Here is a 16,920-nt window from a genome sequence, read left to right as displayed (position 1 = left end):
ATTCAATGTGTCCGCATCAGTAGTAGGAGTGAGAGTGTCATATCCCGTATTCCGGACCTACATCCAATAATATTCCCACGCCTCATCCGGACCTTCAGATGTCCTATCCATGTCTCCAGTACCCATCCGGATCCCTGCACCTCTGCACATCCACATCCGCATGTCCACGTCCAGATCCCTTATCCTTCGCAGCTAGCCTGCATCGTTCACCCTTGTCCCATTGCCCTAATATTATATCTTGCATATCCACGCATCTCATCCAGACCACATCCGATCCGGTCCAATCCGATCCTTTCTGATATATGATAAACTTCTTGATTCATTTCCTGTGCATATAACATTAACACAGCCTATCCGGTATGCTTACTGATCCATTAACCTATGTTCATTTCCGACTCATGTTTGTTAACCTTTGCATATGCTTCGTACATAGCCTCGGACTCTGCTTATTGATCCTTCCATTATTTCTCTTAGTATATAAACTCGTGTATATGTCTTGTAGTACCTCAGTCTGAATATCATATTAGTCCTCACACTAGTCTTCACTCTAAATCCTCTTATCAGTTCTAGTCCTTTGACTTAGTCAATATCCGTCTCAGGCCTAGGGAGGAATTCCCTAGGCCGGAGTTCCGATCCTCCGATCCTCCGCTCATCCACTTATCCACTTGTCTAACCTCTGAAGTTTCCGGAAGTCTATCCGGATCTTTCCCGCAGTCCTCCGGACCTGTTCAGCTTCGGACTTTGTCCTTGCAGCCTTTCCTCTGTTTGCTTCTACTCAGGACAAGTCCTGAGTAGCCATTACACATATCTGTATTAGGACGAAACCTCATTGTAATTTCCGGAAGTTCCTCCAGAACTTTCCCGCACTCATCCGGAAGTTACTTGCACCCATCCGGAAAGTCCTTCCGAAGTTTCCCGCGCCTTCGGACATCTTCGGACTTTCTTTCGGACACCAATCTGAAATTAAGGGCACATACTTGGGTAAGGGGCGCAGCACACGAGCTGAAGCCAAGCCCCTCAGAATCAGTCCTACCCTTTGTGCATGGTCTTAACAGAGAGCGTTCTTCATCACTTTACTGGTAACTTCCTTCCTCCCTGTTTTCGTAGAAGTCAACTGCTTAGCGGGGGGGGGCGGATGTGGAGGGTTTGGTTTTGCAGGAGACTTCTCCCTTGCATTCCCAGTATCGAGCATCGATAGTCTGGGCAAGAGTTTTATATTCAGGAAGTGTAGTAGGTTTCCCTTGACGACTGATCTTGTCCTTGATGCGAGCCAGAAGTCCGTTGTAGAATTGACAGCACAAAGCTCCATTGCCCCAACCTCGGACTTGGGAAGCTAGCCGCTGGAACTCTACAACATACTTGTTGATGCACTGTCTGTCACGCATGTAGAGCTGTTCCAGCTGCATTTTCGCATCTCCGACCGGGTTGTGAGGTCCGAAGTTAGTTTGGAGTTCTAACATGAACTTGGAGTAGTCATCCATCCAGTCCAGATGATCCGCTAGATCATCTGAAAGGAGGTCCGGCTCAAACCATTCAAGGGCCATGTCTTTGAGGTATGATTGCATGAAGTTGACTTTAGTTCGGCTGGTACGGAAAGATTTTGGCTTAGCTTGAAAGTTAAGCTCACATTGGACAAAGAACACCCAGAGCTTCCAGGGCTCAGGGCCATCAAAGATATCTGTTTCTTGGACTTTGACTTTAGAGTCACTGGAGGAGGATGATTGGCGGTTCTTACACACCAGGTTATTGATAGCTTGAGATAGGCGGAGGAAGACCAAGTCTTGCAGAACTAGGCCTTCGTTTTCATCGTCATCCGGGTCGTCTGGAGGTTCATCATCTGGATCCCCCCCACCATCTCCGGGGCAGGTTACCGCCTAGAGGATACTCGTCGTCGGAATCATTGTGCAGAAGATTTCCGGTGGGTGTGAGTGTAGGGGTAGCCGAATGGGGATGGTTCATGAGTTGTGAAATACTGGAGGCAGTGCCTTGTGCACTGGTGCGGCGCTGAGAGCCACTGAGGAAGGCATCAACTATGGGAGTAGAGTCCCGTCGGGTGGTTACTAAACCTGCCATGTTGAGAATGGTCTGTGCCCGTGTAGGTGCCATAAAGATGTAAGTATACTTGGTAAGGTGTGAGTTCAAATATACTGTTAAGAACATGCTCAAGGGTCGAATCCGAAGGGCTTGGCTTCAGCTCATGTGCTGTGCCCCTTACCTGAGTACGTGTCCCTAACTTCTGAGGGCTGTTGAATGATGTCTGAAGGTTACCAGACAATGTCCAATGCACGGGATTTCTGGTGGACATTCAGGAACAAGAGATAAGACTAATCTGGACAAAGTCCGAACTAGAAAGGAAACAGCGGAGGACTACCAAAGGTAGAGGCGGAGGTGACAAGTCTTATAGGAATTAATCCTAAGATGAGCGGGGGGTCGACAAGAGGACAACTCGAGTCGGACGGAGGAGGGAATGAGCAGAGTCTAAGATAATATTCGAACTAAGGATGTACATAGATTTTACAGGGTTTATATACTACTAAGGATTTAACGGAGAGTAAGCCAGTGCAGTCCAAAGCTATGCGAGGCTGTGGATGGAAGGTATAGAAAAGTCAAACACTAGTCTACCAGAAAATAGTAAATGAACCCGGAGATTAGAACAGAGGAAAATAAAGGCGGAAATGAAATGAGGTACGGAAAATGATATAGTCTAACTGGAGTAGGAACATACAAAGGGATAAGGCACGGAAGCTGGATGCGGGTTGGATCCGGACATAGATAGACGTTGGCCAGATCTGGACATCTGGAAATGATATGTGTGATAAGTCTGGGTCTGGAACGCGGGATATGACACATATTCACTTTCGGACGGTTTTCATTATAAATTACTAGTAGTAGTACTATGATACTGAGATATGTCTGTACCCTAGTATGTTTGCTTTATAAACCTTAATTTTCTCAGACTTCCTAGTACCAGCTGGCTCACTGTGGCTTGCTGTTGTAGTACTACCTCGATCATGTATCACTGTACCGTCTGTAAATACACTACAAGATGCTGTAAGTCACTATAAATATATCGCTACACATCACTATGGCTGCCTGTGCTGCTGTAAGACGCTGTAAGATGATGTAAGATGATGTAATTGGCTATGGCAGCTGTGATAAATTCAGGGTTTTGCCGATGCACCTATTTGTTGGCCCTGGGCTATTAAAGCTTGTTAGTGATTTCCTATGCCCTTGAAATAGCTGTTATTTATTGGATAAGTTGAAAATTTTGATATCTTTGCTGACCACTTGACTCCAAAGTGCTTTAGTGGCATTGTAGGATCTAAATTTAGATTGAGATTACCAGAGTCAGTTTGAAGCAGCAACATCATATAAAAAATTAATCACACTGTCATGTGACTTGCTATTAGCATGCATGACCTGCTATTGATTGCTATTGATATGCTATGGCTATGACTTGTTATGTATTGCTATAACCTTCTATTAATTGTATCGGCTCACATGACTTATAATTGGTATGTATGACCTGCTATTAGCTTATATGATTTTCTATTAACTGCTATTGGTCTATGTGGATTGCTATTGGTTGCTACTGGCCCCTATGGCCTATTATTAGCCCACATGGTTTACTAATAATTGCTATTGGCTGCGTAGTTTGCTATTACTTGCTACTAGTGTATATAGTCTGCTATTAGCCTTCATAGTTTGCTATTGCTTGCTATTGGTGTGCATGACCTTCAATTAGCCTACATAGCTTGCTATTGATTGCTATTGGCCCATGTGGTTTGCTATTGCTTGCCTTTGGTGTACATAATCTTCTATTAGTTGGGCATGGCTTGCTATTGATTACCACTGGTATGCATGGCCTGATTGCTATTAGTGTGCATGATCTTGCTATTGATTGCTACTAGTGTGCATGACCTGCTATTGATATGTGTAGTTTGCTATTGATTGCTATTGGCACCTATGGCCTACTATTGATTGTTATTAGCCTGTGTGGCTTGCTATTAATTGCTACTGGTATGCATGGCCTTTGTTATTAGCCTGTGTGGCTTGCTATTAATTGCTACTGGTATACATGGCCTACTTTAGCCTCACTGTAGTACATAAAGTGAGCACCTAACCAATATAATGTGTTATGGTCTTGCATAGCCTAGTCTGTTCTTGCTTGTTAGATAAATGCATCCAACACAGGGGTTGCTAATCAGTAAAGACAAAAACATCAAGTCCATAGGAATGTGCCAGATTATGTCAGCAATATGATCTACCATAATTTTTGAATAGTTGTTACAAACTTGCTATTGACCTGCTATTGGTATTGCTTATTTGACTATCACTCTGTTATCGCTCCATTAGGATCTGACTAGGTCATTGAAGTTTGTTAGTGCACTACATCACTTACTCTAACTTGCATATGGATTGATATGACCTGCTATAGTCTGCTATGGCTTGCTATTGGCCTGCTATTGCTTGTCATGACATACTCCTATGATCTGCTATGGCTTGCCATTGGTCTGCTATTGCTTGTCATGACTTGCCCTATAATCTGCTATTATAGCCTGCTGAGGTGTCTTTATTACTTACTATATATGTGTATCTTACTATTGACTCACTACACTATAGACTGGTGTTGGCATATTTTGGCTTCACCATCAATAGCAATGCATAAAAGTACGAAAAATGTTCATGTGTTTGTGGGACCTGAAATATGGAAAAAAAAAATGACAATGAAACTGGACGTCACAGCATGGGAACTTAACACCATGAGAAAAAGAACATATGAGCATGGAGCCCTGGACAAGTGCCACAGATAGCAGCTGATAGCAATGAAGTCATGGCATAGCAGATTAATAATATTAAAAAGCTAATACAGGAGACTGAAACATGAAAAAAAATGGAAAAATGAAAATGGAGGCATGGGAACTTGACAGCACCAGATAAAAAACATATGGGCATAGAGCCCTGGATGAGTGCCATAGATAGCGGTCGATAGCATAGGAAAACCACAACTCGCTATGATCATGCACAAAATAATAACAGAGGACCAAACAATACTGATAAAAAAAATGAGAATGAAATGAGATTTCATAGTGTGGGAACTGGGACACTACAAGAAAACAATTATATGGACACAGCCCTGGCCCCCAAGTGCCATGAAATAGCAGCCAATAGCAGCAGAATGACATGACATGTGGTATAGGCTTTTTTCTGACTTTGCTATTCATTCCATTTATGACTCCGCCACGACACACTATGATCATGCACAGATATATGGACGGCGAGGCCATAAATGAAAGACTTCAAAAAGAGGCCAAAGGGCCAAGAAAAACATGAAAAATATGCAAAGCGTCGTGCGCTGGGGGACCAAAACACCGACCAAAAACCAGCGAACGAAATGGGATGTCATGGCGCAAGAACACGATAGCACGGGAAAGAAATCATATGGGCGGGAAGCCCCGGACGAGTGCCACGGATAGCGGGCGATAGCGCGGGAATAGCGAGACGCGCCGGGAGTGGGCCCCGCGCTCTGTGGGTTAGGATATTAGTCCTATATCTCTATGTTTGTTACTCTACACTTGAGAGTTTATAAGATTTTTTTCTTTTAGTGGTTCACCTGTCTTTTTACAGATGTATTCCCAGCCATCTGACCTCATCATATTTATCTTGGTCTGATCTTATAATATAGTCCTCTTCCAGTCCTCTTTCAGTCCAGTACTGGTGCTTTAAAGCTAAAGTTTACTTCCTCTTTCTATAGGCTAGGGATAGGAGAGTCCTCTTCTTCTTGATTGTAGCTTTAATATTTATTGCCTTGCAAGTATTATTGATGGTTTGAGTCCAGTGCCGACCCGAGTGTTACAGCAGGCACGAGATAGTATCGACCGTGAGCTGGATGCCATGAACCAACTACCAGCTGTAGCTACACCTTCAACTCAGCAGCAACAGAAAAAAGCGAAAACCAGCGCATATATCTCTGTTGTATGTCTGACTATATGCTTTAGATAAGACAGTAAAGGCTTGTCAGCAGCCTCAGGCCCAAGCAACTGAACAGCCAGCTCTATCTGCATCTCTTGTCACTGGCGTCTCTCGATCTTCCCTGTTGCCGAGATGAAGAAGGATGATCCAAAGAAGAGAAAAGAAACTAACATGTACTTGAAGCTTGGTCTCAGCGAGCCTTTTGACACATTCAAGACCCAGGTTCTTCAGCAAAGCCACAGAAGATTTCCTATGACAACTACAAAGCACTTTATGCCATACCTCGAGTCTCACCAACTCCAATGTCAATTTGTAATGAAAAAGACTATGAGGAGTTTATCGGACACATCACAAAGGCTAAGGGACTGATTCTGATGAGCTGAAGAGGAAGAAGAAAAAGGATGACAAGAAAAAGAAGACTCAGGGTATGACACTTGTGTTGGCCTCCCACATCTCGCTGGAACTTACATAGTTGGACTAGGCACCAAAAGCTAGTGACATCAATGATTGGAACAAGGCTCTCAAACAAAACCTCTCTATCATCGACACCATCTGTTGGGTCTCTTAAATATATTGTATGTGCTGCGGGGAGAAGAAATTCCTGTTTTTAACAGGCGGTACAACCATTATGACTGTATGCGGCTGGGAATGCGACGAGAAGATGGCACAAGACCATGGATGGACAGAGCAAGACAAGGAGCACGACAAAGATTTGAGGCCAAAATTTCCCACGGTGTGATGAAAACGCGTCCATGATTTTCGAGTATTTTGCTCATATGTCGCCGAGATCTCAATGCGATGATGTCATGAGACCATGGATGGAATGACATCGACAAGGAGCATGGTTTTGGACTCGGACAAAAAGTGATTAATAAGCGATGACTAAGGTGATGCGCCACTTGGATGACAAGAGTCTATTGATAAGCGATGACAAAGGCGACCACAAGCGACCCCTGCCTGAGACGGACGAAATGACCACCCTGAAAGCGACCCCCCCAACACGCCCCATGCGGAAGGAACGTTTGCGGGCCCCCGTCTGGGGAGTCCCCTCCCCATAGTTGGGAGGATGGAAAAATGGGAAACAGGAAGATTGGGAGATGGGAGATGGGAGATGGGAGATGGGAGATGGGAGATGGGAGATGGGAGATGGGAGATGGGAGATGGGAGATGGGAGATGGGAGATGGGAGATGGGAGATGGGAGATGGGAGATGGGAGATGGGAGATGGGAGATGGAGATGGGAGATGGGAGATGGGAGATGGGAGATGGGAGATGGGAGATGGGAGATGGGAGATGGAGATGGGAGATGGGAGATGGGAGATGGGAGATGGGAGATGGGAGATGGGAGATGGGAGATGGAGATGGGAGATGGGAGATGGGAGATGGGAGATGGGAGATGGGAGATGGGAGATGGGAGATGGGAGATGGGAGATGGGAGATGGGAGATGGGAGATGGGAGATGGGAGATGGGAGATGGGAGATGGGAGGACATGGGGCACAGTGGGAGATGGGAGGCAGGGAAAAATGGGAAAATAAATACATTCAATGATACTGTTACATATTTTGTATTTTTACATTTGTCAAAATCCTGCTCAAAGAACATAGGGAACAGACTGATCTTATGTACTACAAGAGTACCAATCACCTTCAAACATTGTGTGTCTGTATACTATGTTTGCCATAGTCTTCTCCTCGGCCTCTGTAGGAAATAGTGCCTGAATGTCTCTTTGACATTGCACACTCAATAGTGCAGTGTAAAGCTGACTGTGTGTGAACAAATCTGTATGAAGGCCCAGCACAGGCAGGAAAGTCATGCAAATTGGTTCCACAGGATCAAATGTTTCATCCTTACATATTGTAAATGTACTTTTATGTGGTGTGATAGATTGTACTTTGAGTTTTTTCAAAAAAGCTACTCATAAATGTATTTCAAAAGTGTCCAAAATGTACAGTTTATTAGGATGCAGCCTGAAGTCAAAAGAGGGTGTAACCCTCCTTGGCTTCCTGTGACGAAGGAACAATGCTCATCAGGAGTCCTTCTGAATTATTGGGATGAAGCTGAGGCCAGGGAGCTTAAAAAGAGCGCGAAGTGCTCTTTTTTTGCGACCTGTGCTGAAGGCAGAACAGGTGTGGACTAGTCTAAGAAGTAAAGTACGACGGTTTCGGGAACTCTTGTGCGCTCGCGTGGCTTTCGCATAGATACACTTAGATTCGCTTAGATTCGCTTGCATCGCTTATCTCGCTTAAACCTCTTTTGGAAATCTCGTGTGGTTTTCTCGCGTGCGCTCGCTAAAGACTAAGACTACACTGCTGAATGGTGCCAATGTCTGACAAACATAATTTTCCAGCTGCTCCCGCCCAACATTCACACATGGTTTGCCATATGTCAGCTTGAATTGAGTGACAGACAAATAGAACGATGCTGCTCTGACCTACAGCGCCACATGTCGCTCACATGATTCGTCAAACGTCTGAGCAATGTTTGACCGCCACAGTGCAAGTGTTGGCTACAAAATGTTCCCACAGCGTCCAATGTTGGATATTCCTTAGATGTTTGACAATATGCTTGGGGCAGCACTCTACAGACCATGCCTCAGCATATGGGCCATGCCATTGGGACTATAGGGTTTACTATTGAGCAATGCACCATTGCTTTGTCGTACAGACAGTACCGTACAGTCACAACAAATATTAATATCATGAACGTGATGGCATTAAAGAGTGTGTGAGGGAATTACAGGCAAAGACAACGAGAATATGTATGTAAGTACTAGACTACCACATCAACTTTTCATGGATCGCTCTTTGCCAACCAACAGTGACTGAATTCAAACTCAGAGCTAATGAACTGCCACCAGGGAATAGTTGGAGGTCTTGCTGAAGACATTCGGTGAAAAATTTGGAAATGAAGTTGAGAATTAGCGGTGTCAATTTTATCAATTAAAACATACTGTTTGATATAATCAGCGCGTGCTTGAGGAAATACATGCTTTTGTCGAGCCTCCTCTTTAAGCTTGTCAAGAACCTTATCAAGGTACTCCCAATACTGGCTAAAAGACCAGGTGCGCTCCTCCTCATTGTCATTATCATCCTCCCCATCCTCTCCAAGTCCATGGCTCGCACTGGCAGTAGCACCAATTGGTATGTTATTGTCACCACCTTCATCAGTCTCAGGCTGGGGCTGCGGGCTTGGACCTGTTGATGCTTCTTCGGGTTGAGCGCTAGTAGTCTTCTGGTGAGAACATAATGTTCGGAAGTCAATTAGGAGAGATCGCTTATGAACATAGAGAAATAAGTTGTCGAAAGATGTTGATCGAAGAATTACTTACCATGAATGCGATCCGGGCCCAGTGCGCCATTGTGAGCTCTGTGCAGTTGCCTGCAAGACTGTGGGCCAGTGTGCTTAGATCTGAACGTTTCTCAATTGATGCAATAAGCTGTTACTGACGACATCAGCCTAGATGCATGATGTAGTCACAATTGGAGACATCACCTTCTGTTTCATATTTCCCTGCTGTGCTGTCAGTATCTTCTTCATTAGTACATCAAGCCGATCCATAGCATCAGAGTCCTGCAGTGCTTCCACAGGGATTTTGAAGACCGATGGATTTTTCTTGGAGAAATCCTAAGTGCGCTAGCTGTTCAAGTGAAAAGTAGTAGCTGGAAATGCCAATGACACACATAGATTTTTGCTGAAAGATCAGTGACATATGCTGTCAAATTAGGTGACAGTAAGCATGCACGAAGGCGATCAGCTAAGGAACGCTTGTACATAATGGTAGTTAGCGCACGTATGGCTGTGAAACCAATGATGGAGTGAGCGTTACCTCAAAGTCCAGCGATTCGAGCACCTTGGCTGCTTTGGCTGCTTGAACCTTCTTATGAAAGCACAACAACTCAGCCATGAGCTTGATCATCATCAGTTTGATATCATTGATCTAGAACATAGAGCCGCAGCAGATCACTTAGTCCTCAGGTGTTAAATGAGAGTTCTGCAACTCACAGTAGCAAATTCCTCTAAGCTGTTTTCAGGTAACCCTTTGCTCCTGCAGACTTCGGCAGCATATGTCTTCAATCTCTTGACTTCTTGCTGCTCGGTTTCCAATGAGTTTGTGCATGGTCGTATGAGGCTATCCTTGGTGTGGCGACAATGGTGATGATGGGGGCAACTGGTTGCGCCGCGTAGGTGTAGTAGCAGCTCCTCCATGAAACTGCAGGACTCAGGAGAGTCACAGAGGGTGATGGCTGAGTAGTGGTAGTTTGTCGCCTGAATCGCGCTAGATACGACATCACTCCTTGTCAAAACTGCCAGGGCCCAGAACCACTTGGACGACGGGAATAGAAGTGGTCAGCCTGAGTGAGAACAGGGATGGATACATACATTTAACTAGACCCAGAATTTACGCAGTACAATGGCATGCCCCATGCATGCATGCAAATTACACAGCTCACAGCCCAACACAGTGCGTTGAATGTGTCCATTGAATTATGTTTCAATTTGCGAAGACGTCAAAGTGGTTGCTTGAAGGGTGTGGGACAACATGTTCACAGCTCTCGCAGTTGAATCATTTGCAAAAAAAGACTGTCAATTTGCTTGTTATCAGCTTAGATTATAGTATTATAGATTATTCTAATTCACAAAATGGTCAGTACTGCTGGCTGCTCTCGATCCACCTCCTGTGGAATCATGACGCCTGTTATCATTGAATAAAAAGTTGCCCGATGATCCCAGATGTTGCTGGACAGGGCCTGGAGGTCGGAACTGATTGAACTGAATACCAGACGGATAGTAAGAATATGGCAGTGGAACGCGCATACTCGCAGGAGGATGAGGATGGGCGGGAGGTTGGTATTGATGCGGTGGCAGCGCAGTGAAAGTTCTGGCTTAATAAGGATTCACCTGAGAATAAGTGTGGAATTGCAGTGGTTGTGGGGATTGAAAGATGGGTCCAGGGGGAGCAGCGCTGTTGAAATGTAATGGTTGTGGCAGCTGAATGGCAGGAGGAGCTGCAGCAACCGCATGCGCACCTGAAGCTGCCTCAGCTGATGCAGAAGCAAAGTGAGGAGGCTCAGCAGCTGAGGCTGCTGTCATGGTTGTCGCTTTCTTCCGAGTCTGAGCCTCTCTCTTTCTCTTTCCAGCCAGGCCTGTACTACAATCAAATGCAGGAGCGAGTTGACACTCTGCTCCAGCACTGATATTTGCGGTGTTCAGCTCCAATAAATGGCGCTGTTCTGGATGATCACGTCGAGTCGGCAGATATCAGAGACGCGCGTGTCACGTGACTTCTAAGACGGATGTCTTCAAAGTCACTGACGTTCTCAAAGTAAGGACAGTCTTGTCCGAACGATGAGGTAGTCGATCGAGGTAGACTTAGGCGCGATGAGCACCTAAGAAAAGATACTAGAGACTGAAGCTGAGGGGGCTTCAGAGGGAAGTATGTTCGAGGGAAGATTGAGTAGATTCAAGTTAGGGAATCTAGTACAGAGTGACCGACTACTTATACTAAGTGGAAAGGGTTAAGGGCAAGGCTACCGTACTGTAGGTAAGGGCAAAGGGGAAACGGAAAGGGTATAGGTACGATGGTGGCAGAGCCTGATTAGTGATGTAAGGTCGAATGCGGAATGAGACCGAGAAACGTTGGAACGAGCCAACGGTAAATGATACAATGTGCATCATGCACGAGTCAAAGGAAAGATAAGACAAGATAAGGAAAGCCACATTGGTGGCACGAGTCAGAACGAGATATACTGCCGCACAGCATCACCAGCGCGAACCCATTTCTTCTGCGCAGCATCAAACCAGAAACCGCCAGTTACAACATGCTTGATGATGTCGTGCGAAGCAAATGTATTGCAAGTGTCACGACTCGGAGCTTGATGATTGCTGTGAATGCATGTGAGACGAAAGACGTGGTTGAAGGATTCAAAGCGCTCTGTGGAAAAGAGAATCGCAGGTCCAAATCGACGAATGTACATTGGGATATGTAGGAGAAAGTGGAATTTTGCCTTGCTAATGAGAATACTTGGGGCGCATTGTGCACTGATTGTCAGAAAGTCTTCAATGGCGCGTGAGAGCTGTGCCTTCACTGAAGGTCAGTGCTCTGGAAAATGGAGATTTGCATTGAAAGCGTACCAGATAAGTTTCCAGATCATTGATTTTCGTGTGCCATAATAACACCACCACCTCGCCGATAATCATCCAGCCGTTAAGCACTGTTTTCGGGACAAGATCATAGATCATATATGGCATTACCTGTGCAAGAGACTTGAAGTGCTTGCCAATTAAGCTTCCCTTGTAGTGACAAATGTACTCCGCGCCGAGAGTTGGTGCATGTAGACCATTTGTGGAGATGGACTCGAGGCGAGTCCGAAAGGTGTCGAGTAGATGAGCCTTCTCGAGGATGAAGATGGTCTGGCCCCAGAAGTATTTGACGATGCCAAGAAGAACAGTGTGCAATATTTCTGTCAGTGTATCTCTGTGAATGTTAACTCCGGGCATTCCCAACAGGGGGTTGATGAACTCCTCGAGCGGCCGACCGACCACAAAGGAGGTCTTCAAATTCCTTTTCCAGTGTTGCATGAACTTCATCTTCTTTGAGGGCAGGTTTTCCAGCTTCCCGTTTGCGCAAAGATTTGCCAAGTACCAAGAGATGATTGACAATTGATGCAGAGGCCGCATCACGTATCCCTGAAGATGTGACTGCATTCTTCACCTTTTCAGTCCCTCCGGAGAGCTTCAATAGCGCGATTTGATCATAAATATATTTGCGAGTGTCATCAGGCTCACGCAGCCTCCCTGACTATGGTGTAGTATAAGACCAAGTGAAACAACGAATAAAACAAGAAGAAGAAAGTAACCTCGAAGATTTTCAAGTATCCTTCATCTGTTGATTTTTCAACCATCGTCCCACCGACATAGCAGGTTCTACAGAACATGTTGCACTTGAGACCACCGTGACTGCACTCTTCTGCCTGCATCAGGTTATCGCCAGCCTTGAAGAGGCCATAAGGAATGAGCATGATTTCTTCTTCGTACTTGCAATCCCATGCTATAATGCCCTGTTCAGCAGCGGCACTTGGCATCATGTTAGTATGAGTGTCGAGGCAAGGAAAGGCAAATAACAAACATTATTGAATCCTTGACACCCTTTGCGAGTTCAAGAGGTGATGCATGGGGTGACGAAGACACAAACCTCACGCAAAACTCCTTTTCAAGCATCTGACGCGGCATCGCAGCATTTGACATATAAACAACGTGATGTTTGTTCCATTGTTTTGAGACATTTCCGGATACATCATCAATGAAGATGATGAGCAGCACCGACAGAACAAGACGCCCTCCTGACTTCTTGCGAAGAGGATTGGGCATGTGCTGTGCATACGATCGGGAGGACTCTAACAAATAATCAAATTCAGTTGCATTGCTCATCAATGACATTCTTACTCGTAAAGCCACATTCAAATTCGCGCTTTTCAATTTCTTCAAAGGTGCGAGCAAATGTTGATACCTCAACAATAATTCGTTTGGGATCAACAATGAAACTGGCCTAATATAATTAGTATAGAAAGGTAACATAAGGCCAAGTTCCATACCGCAGTCAATGCCACTGGATTGTCTATAGCAAGTATCACCGGCTCCGGATGCACAGCGTCTCCATCAGGGAGATAAGCTTGAAAAAATCGTTCGGGAATGAAGTAACTTTGCGACGATTGTTGAAGAAGCTCGCCAGTGAAGTATATTTTCTTGCAAACTCGAACTGACAGCACAGCGAGGCCGGAAGGTTAAGCATCTTCTCGCCATGATGAGCCTGGGACATACTGCCTTGACCATCTTCGGGATAATCCTGCATACACATGCATGTGAGAGGATTGGTGTAGTCCTGACCCAATATCTTTGAGCTCGCCGTGGATGAAGAGGTAAGAGAACTAAATACCTTTGCGATTGCTTTTGCGATTGAATTGAGATAGAAAATATTGCCAGAATTGGCTTTCACCTTCTCAGTCGGGTTTCCGACTTGGTTACAAATGCGATCATGGCATTTCTTCAAGCCATAAAGGGTGGGGACATTGGGAGCGCCGAGTACCTTCGCCCATGTGATCACTGCCCGTTTCTGAGCATCAGAAAAACGGAGACGAGGTGAACTGAACAATAAGTCCGTGATGTACATCTAAATGGTGCCATCATTTAACCGCAATATCAATAATAAGTTAAACTTACCGGTAAAGATGGCCATGGATAGGTTGCACTAGCATGTAGTGAGGACGAAGCATTATCTGTGAAGAATTTAATGACGCACTTAACAAGGGCGAGATGATCTATGTACCTGACAGAAGCCCAAGGGTATCCTCATCCTCTTGCACGTCATCGGTAGAGTTGAGCTCATAATCGTCTGTGTGAACACCAATCTCCTCGTCACCAAAATGAAGTCGCATTGGCCCCAAAGGGTCATCGGTGTGTTCGCAGGCAGCAAGATATTCACTGTAAAGGTCCAGGTCATCAACGAAAGGTGTCTGAGACCAACCGTCACCCAAGAGCATGGATAGTAAGGGGGAAACTTCATCATTCTCCTCTGCCTCGCTCTCCGGTTCCTCCAGCTCCACAGTGCGTGAAGGATCTTTCTCTCGCTGGTCCACAGAACAATAGAGTTGGTCAGATATCAGCTCATGACTGCCAAAAGATGGCGAAGACGGGCTGTGCAAGAGGGAGGGAGGGGGTGGGCAGTGCATCCATTGACTGTGTTCCTGAGTCGAGAAGCGGGGGAAATGATGGTTGATCTTTGTCAGCTGTGATTGGAGAGGGAGGTGGGTCAGATCATGCGGTAGAGCTGTGCAGTTGTTGATTACGCTTGATCTTCATGTACCTCTTGTGTGATGTGCTCGAGGAGTGGGGATGGATGTCACAAGGTCACATGGATAGATGAATGCCTCGTTGAAGGGGACACATGAGACAACTGATCCGATTATTGCTTTTGTTGTAAGAATACTCTGTAGAAATTGTAGTAAGTAATGGTAGAAACGTGAAGGAAAAAAGATATTACCGCTAGGATTTAATGTGATCCAATGTTTTGTGTGAGGAAGGTAAATGCGGGAACCCATAATAGTCTTGCAGAATTGATTGAAGCTATGGGTCGTGATATATCACAGCATGCGGCAATATTCGAGGGAGCATCAGGCAGCAAGACAATGCGGCAACTGTGAGGACTTTGACACAATTATCAGAATGAAAGTCACATGAATACGCATTCGTTCTCACCACAGCCTGAAGGCATCTCTCCCGATTTCTGCCCGTCTCTGCCCTATACAAACCACCATACAAAATGTCAGCAACGGTGTACATTGACACCATCCAAAAAGGTGACGGTGTTGGACTGAAACCTCTTGCATTATCTGTTCTTTTCCATGGAAGTGTACCACATGTATTTCAAACAGCAACCCAGATCGTAAGTGGCTGCATTGCTATTATTGTTTTCTTGGAACTCAAAATAGCTTATAGCTGCTGGAAATCACTATTAACGTTCCCTCTGAATTTGCTGGCTATGTGGTGCCGATTCTTGATGCTGCTCCTTTGGTGATATCTAGCCCACAACCAAGGCTGCGAACGATGCGTCTACTAATTCCATTAATTACAGTACACCCTACTCACACACTGTATTCTCTAGCCGTCCTTCTTCCCTCTTCCATCAGACTTCGATCCTTTCACTGCAAGGTGTTGGGTCACACTCTTATATAAGCTCGAATCTTGGCTGGTTCACGTTGTTGTCGACACATGCGCACCTGAATGGACATGGGGTCGTGACGCATTCTGGATGGCATTTCTTGCAGCTTATCCTGACTTCCCTCATGGTTCTTGGCCCGTTTGGAATTCAAGAATCAGTCTGGAAGGAGCGTTTATTGAGTCATGGACACTCACTAAGGATCCAGAGGATTTACCTGCATTGATCACAGACCATGATACTATCAGAGCTGTTATATGGACTGAGTTTCAACAACTAGCCGCTGAATGTTTTCCGTACTCACTTGTAGCTGAGCTTTGATTTTCGAGAGCTACATATTTTTTGTCCTCGTATATAGTGTATATATATATCAGATACCCATTCTTACTGTCAAGCTTGTTGAATGGAATTATGACGTCTACAAGAATAATATAGACGAGCAAGTTCAAGCAGGCCGAGTCATTATATTGCGCTTAGGGACAACATTTACAAGAAACAGCAAACAGATATCTTTGTCATTGAGCAGCTATAGTAGATTTTAACTCATGTGTAGTAAACCAATGCTCGACCTAAACAATATATGTGATAAACATCTAGGCAAACACCACACACATGTCTAGATCGCTGTGTGTGACCTATGCTCCTAGTGCGATGTTCTACAGTGGCCACTTGGACCCAAGCTCGGATATATTCCAAACATCTGGCAGACGTTTGACTAAACGTCTCATGGACAACCGGTGGCAGACATACCACATTCAAACCAAGCTAACATATCACATGTGTCTGCTCGGCGTCGCCCCGGAGGTTCTCTCACAGGTCGTAAAAATATTTGTATCAAATGTTCTTATTAGGTTACGGCCGTTTGGCAGTGTAAGACTAAGTAAGAAGAGTGTGAAATAAAAATCTGAGTGAAATTTTTACAAGTCCAAAAATACTGCCAAACACGATATAGTGGACAGTAATACTCACGCCTACTGCGCCGCGGGAATGCAATGGACAAACAACAGACTTTTCCTACTATATGGGAAAGGCATCGAGAATAACAAAAGCAATAATAGAAATTTGATTACTTTTGGTTACATAAATCATTACACAACTTGGCTGCTGCTTTTGAATATAATTCTTGAGTTAAACTACCTTTCCCTGCAGCCAAGTGTAATAAAGTATGATACACTTTTGGTGGGTGTTATTTCTTATCAATGATAATAGAAATGACTAATTGACGAGTTTAGACA

General features: G+C 44.9%; 3 protein-coding genes across 3 annotated transcripts; 1 reads left to right on the top strand and 2 right to left on the bottom strand.

The window, feature by feature from the left end:
- Positions 1 to 8,747: 8,747 nt before the first annotated feature.
- F5891DRAFT_976711 (uncharacterized protein) lies at positions 8,748 to 10,179 on the bottom strand (the record flags this gene model as incomplete). The annotated part of the gene is made up of 6 exons (XM_041376642.1): positions 8,748 to 8,849; positions 8,959 to 9,204; positions 9,302 to 9,409; positions 9,466 to 9,597; positions 9,764 to 9,910; positions 9,976 to 10,179. The coding sequence occupies 6 exons, from the start codon at positions 10,177 to 10,179 to the stop codon at positions 8,748 to 8,750; spliced, it is 939 nt and encodes a 312-aa protein (XP_041230746.1).
- A 1,112-nt stretch (positions 10,180 to 11,291) lies between these two features.
- Positions 11,292 to 13,341, bottom strand: F5891DRAFT_1126329 (uncharacterized protein; the record flags this gene model as incomplete). The annotated part of the gene is made up of 5 exons (XM_041364080.1): positions 11,292 to 11,360; positions 12,106 to 12,495; positions 12,557 to 12,772; positions 12,831 to 13,047; positions 13,100 to 13,341. 5 exons carry the CDS (start codon positions 13,339 to 13,341, stop codon positions 11,292 to 11,294), a joined length of 1,134 nt encoding a protein of 377 aa, XP_041230745.1.
- Positions 13,342 to 15,289: 1,948 nt separating this feature from the next.
- F5891DRAFT_1183882 (uncharacterized protein) lies at positions 15,290 to 16,006 on the top strand (the record flags this gene model as incomplete). Its single annotated transcript, XM_041366366.1, has 3 exons — positions 15,290 to 15,412; positions 15,466 to 15,540; positions 15,632 to 16,006. The coding sequence occupies 3 exons, from the start codon at positions 15,290 to 15,292 to the stop codon at positions 16,004 to 16,006; spliced, it is 573 nt and encodes a 190-aa protein (XP_041230744.1).
- Between the last annotated feature and the right edge of the window lie 914 nt (positions 16,007 to 16,920).

Source organism: Suillus fuscotomentosus (assembly GCF_016647785.1).
Source record: "Suillus fuscotomentosus strain FC203 chromosome Unknown F5891scaffold_8, whole genome shotgun sequence".
Lineage (NCBI taxonomy): Eukaryota > Fungi > Basidiomycota > Agaricomycetes > Boletales > Suillaceae > Suillus > Suillus fuscotomentosus.
The sequence above is the reverse complement of the archived record's forward strand: the minus strand, read 5'-3'. Positions and strand labels throughout refer to the sequence as shown.